The sequence below is a fragment of the Triticum aestivum genome, chromosome 7D (genome assembly GCF_018294505.1).
Source record: "Triticum aestivum cultivar Chinese Spring chromosome 7D, IWGSC CS RefSeq v2.1, whole genome shotgun sequence".
NCBI classification, from domain to species: Eukaryota; Viridiplantae; Streptophyta; class Magnoliopsida; order Poales; family Poaceae; genus Triticum; species Triticum aestivum.
The window spans coordinates 592,855,907-592,860,203 of record NC_057814.1 but is presented as its reverse complement, the minus strand read 5'-3'; the positions used below and the strand labels follow the sequence as shown (position 1 = coordinate 592,860,203).

The following is a 4,297-nucleotide window of genomic DNA, read 5'->3' as shown; positions in this document are numbered from 1 at the left end:
GGGCACATCTGATGTCCTGGCTGTTGAAATTTGACATGATGCATCCATGCTTGGAGCTCAAAGCTCTGCTGCCATATTCAAACGCAATGTGTTTTTCTGAACTTTCTGTAGCAACTAGTGCCCCAGGCATGGAAAGGTTCCTGTGTATGTATATTTGGCATGTCTAATATTAATTCTAGCACGCATAAACAGTTTCTGTTCACCATGTTTTGCTGTACTTTGGTTGAGACAACATCTGGACAGTATATATGAGATTCTGTAGCATACTACTAGTGCCACAGGCATGAAATGGTTGGTCCCTGTGTATGTGTATTTTGGTGTAGTTTTTTACCGTGGTGCATTACAACATAATAGACGTGTTTTTCATAAATATTCTGTTCATATCCGAAACGGACCAATGTCGTTTATCTAACGGCATGTATGCTTTGTTTGTCAGGAAATTCTCTGCGAGGATGACGAGAAGCTGCGGGAGCTGAAAGAGAAGTACGGCGAGGTGTACGCCCTGGTGACGAAGGCGCTGCTGGAGGTGAACGAGTACAACCCGAGCGGGCGCTACTCGGTGCCGGAGCTGTGGAACTTCAAGGAGAACTGGAAGGCGACGCTCAAGGAGGTGGAGTAGTTCGTCCTCAAGCAGTGGCGCGCACTCAAGAAGAGGAAGCGCTGAGCTTAGCACGCTGCCGCGACTGAAGCAGAGTAGTGAGCTACTGAACCCCATTGTCTGATGAACAGTTTAGATCTGATTGTGACTGAAGCAGAGCAGTGAACTGAACCTTGAGCTGCTTCACTGCCCTCTGTTTGTTTTCTCATGAACGGTACAATGGTTGTCGAGTTTGGTGTCCGGATTATTCAGCGTTGAGATGGATGCTGCTAATTTGAGATTGTGAACTGCCATTTTAGGACAATGTTTGTGCCTCACTGCTAGTTTGGATGGGTGATGACTTTTTCTAGATTGTGATTATTTATTCTCTGATTGACTTGCATGCAAGGTGTGATTGCCTGGTGCTCGGCATGCCTGACAGAATCCTACATTTTTTATGGACGGGCAGATACCTGACAATGATCAGGCTCCTTTCTGGATCGGACCAGATTCGATAGCTAGGGTAGGGTTCGTCGCAAATCTCGGAAAAGGGGGAAGAGTGTAGCACGCTTGAACCATGGCATGTTCGCCATAAGAGGAATTGCATGTGTTCTGTTGGTTTTGGTTCACCGAAGATGGATGCTAATTAGAGGTAAGCCACGAGTGGGCTATATAACTCAGCTGAAAACGGCGAGAAGGCAAACAGTACGACACGGTGGATTGGAACAGTAATAACGGTAAATAGCGCTTCACCAGTGGTAGGGGACTCGTGGATCGAAGCGAGCTGCTCGTGTGGCGAACTTCAATCTGGGCCGTCCGTTAACTAAAGACTGGAACAACAGCTAACTGGAAAGGTGATGTCGGGCTCTGTAACAGAGTATGTCAATGCACCCTTTGCTGAGTGCGGCGTTTCTGCTCCCGAGCTCATCTGCACCCGCCCTGACGGAAAAAATCAAAACAAATACTGAAAAATTCAAAAAAATTCATTTTTTTTGTGTGGTAGATAAGTTTATGCGTGAGGTGCGCTCCAAGTTTCAACTCATTTGGACATGTGAGCAACTCTCACCAAAAAAGACAAATTCAGGGTCTGCAAAAATGTTTACTGTTCACACACTGTTCTGACTTGATTTTTTTTTTGCTGAGAGCTGCTCAAATGTTCAAATAAGTTCAAATTTGGAGCGAACCTCACGCATAAAATTATCTATCACACAAAAAAAGATTTTCTTGAAAAATTTTAGTATTTCTTTTGTTTTTTCTGACCGGGTGTAGATGGGCACCGAATTGGGTTTTCGCCCTTTGCTGCTGCTATGCTGATTGTTGGATTCGACAGGGCTCCAGCTCGGATGGACCCACCATCTCGCCAAGTGTAGAACTGGCTCACCAATCCGGAAAGGTCCTGCACAACTTATCCATGCACGCACGCCCGCACTCTGAGGACAAGTTGTTGAACTGGTCTGTCCATGTCCATGCACATGCGCACGCACGCACGCGCGTACAAAAGCTCTCAACAGGGGTTGAATTTACTTTTCATGGATCTCGCGCTTCCGGTGCAAGCCGTTGAATTAGTCCTTGCAGGTGCGCACGTGATACATACACAAGGTCGCCTTTTATTTTATGTATCACCCCCTTTCACCCTTTCTCATGAATGGAGTAATGTTGAAGGGGAAGGAAGTAAAGGTGACATTTTGTATGCACTTCTCCAAGCATGAGATCCTATTCAGAGTGCCAAACAATCCTTTGACTTTGACGACTTTGACGGCAAAACTCCTAATCAGCAAAACACCACCATTGCAAACACTCCTCACTGTGTGGGATCTGAGGAGTTGTATGAACTTGGTTTTCTGTCCCCCCAGCGGACGAGGCATGAGTTCTCCTTTTGGAAGATTGGTGGAACAAGATAACCGTGATAAAAGGTTGCCTTTCACAATCAACTTGCTGAAGCGAGGATTCATGTGATGTGGAATACGTGGAAGGAGCGGAACAGACCAACCTTCAACGAGACCCCCCTCACTTAGGTGCTCGATGTAGCTTATCTTCAAAGGTGGACATTGACCAGAGGTAGTTAGGCGGTTAACTCTCACACCAGACATCAAGTTCACGTTTTCTTTTTCGTTTTTCTTTTCCTTTCTCTTTTATTTTCTTGGCTAAATGTAAATATTTATTGTACTCCTTTTCTTTTTTGCTTTGTCCCTATGTTGATAAAATGGGCAGAGCACTCGACTTTCATGCTTTTTTAAAATAAAACCTCAGTTTGTGAGACAAATTTGGTATGATTTTGGTAAATTCAATTGTTGAAATACCTCAGGCTTCATAATTCACGTACGTGTTTGGGTAGACTTTGAGCGAAGTTCAACAACTACTCCTTTTGTGGAGGGAGGTATATACATGCCACTTCTCTTTAATTAAAATATAAACATTATAACCACAGCGTTGTACAATGGTATCTGTCCACACAAATTGTTTCATTAAATTTGGCATGGATGAATTGAACAATACATAATTTTTTTAAAGTATGCATAAGTAATACTGCTCCCATATACCATGATTAACTGTTAAAAAAAGTGATCTAAACATTACAATCTAAAATTTATCTAACTGTTCATAAACAATGTTCCGACTCTATCCTCATGGTATAATACTACATAGCGTGATTACGTTATAATCTAAAATCCATCTAACTGTTCAGAAACAACTGATATTAACATCAAGTGAGCTTTTCGCGAGGAGTGGTGTCGCTGTAGCCGATGCCTTTCCTCTTTGTGGGGAATATCATGAACACAAAACTGGACAGAAACGCGATGCCCAGTGGCAGGTTCTTCAGCAGCTCCTCGGTGTTCCTGCCAGCGCCAGGGAAGAAGCAATTCTGCAGCCCCACGTCGCTGAAAGCCACGGTGAGGAACACCAGGGCCGTGAAGACGGCGCGCACGAAGTCCAGCGGCCGGATGCGGAGCTTCCGGAACTCAGCGGGAGTCCACTGCAGCTTCTCCTCTTCGTCTGAGAAGTTGAATACGTTGAAACCGCGCGGCGTGGCGATGCCATAGTAGAGCTTCTGGTCGCGGCCGAGAAGGCTGTCGGTGAAGGAGAAGAGGACGCACGAGATGGTGAGGACGATGACAAGCGCCGCGGTGAGCCACTGGTTGGAGGAGAAGCACTTGCCGTGGTTGGTGAAGGACGGGGACAGCGCCTGGTACGCCAGCACGGTGCCCGTCGGCAGGAGCTGCGCAAGGTTCGCCGCGCTCGACATGACCTTGTCGGTTGCCGTGGCTGCTGGTCCGGCAGCTGGTGCAGGCTCCGTGGTCGGGACATCATCGACGTCCTTGGGCGTGGTCGGAGCCGTCGGCTGGCTGCCGTTGGTGCGTGGAGTTGGAGGCATCTGGATCACGGTCGAAGATGGAGATGATGACGCCATCGTGTTGTTGATGAGAGATATCCTAAGCTGTTCCATTCTTGTGGCAACGCAACGTTGGTGTGTTATATAGGCGAATCCTCTACGAATGATTCCAAAGTTGGCCGCGTTGATTTGTCTATGTGGTGTGTCATGCTAGCTGAAGGCTGGAGGGTGCACATGTTGACTTCAACTTTTATAGGCGTGGTGAGTCGTTTCTACATGCATTGAATTGTCTACGTACGTTTGCATCCTTTTTTTCCCGCGTACTCGGAACTCTCTCTACATTTTCTTGGGTTAACTTCCGCTAATGGCAGCAAAAGGTCGGCGTCTTC

The 4,297-nt window shown here is 46.5% G+C and overlaps 1 protein-coding gene across 1 annotated transcript; it reads right to left on the bottom strand.

Moving 5' to 3' along the window:
- Positions 1 to 3,029: 3,029 nt before the first annotated feature.
- LOC123169216 (protein DMP3) lies at positions 3,030 to 4,053 on the bottom strand. The gene has a single exon (XM_044587058.1). The coding sequence runs from the start codon at positions 4,020 to 4,022 to the stop codon at positions 3,282 to 3,284; it is 741 nt and encodes a 246-aa protein (XP_044442993.1). The 5' UTR covers positions 4,023 to 4,053; the 3' UTR covers positions 3,030 to 3,281.
- Between the last annotated feature and the right edge of the window lie 244 nt (positions 4,054 to 4,297).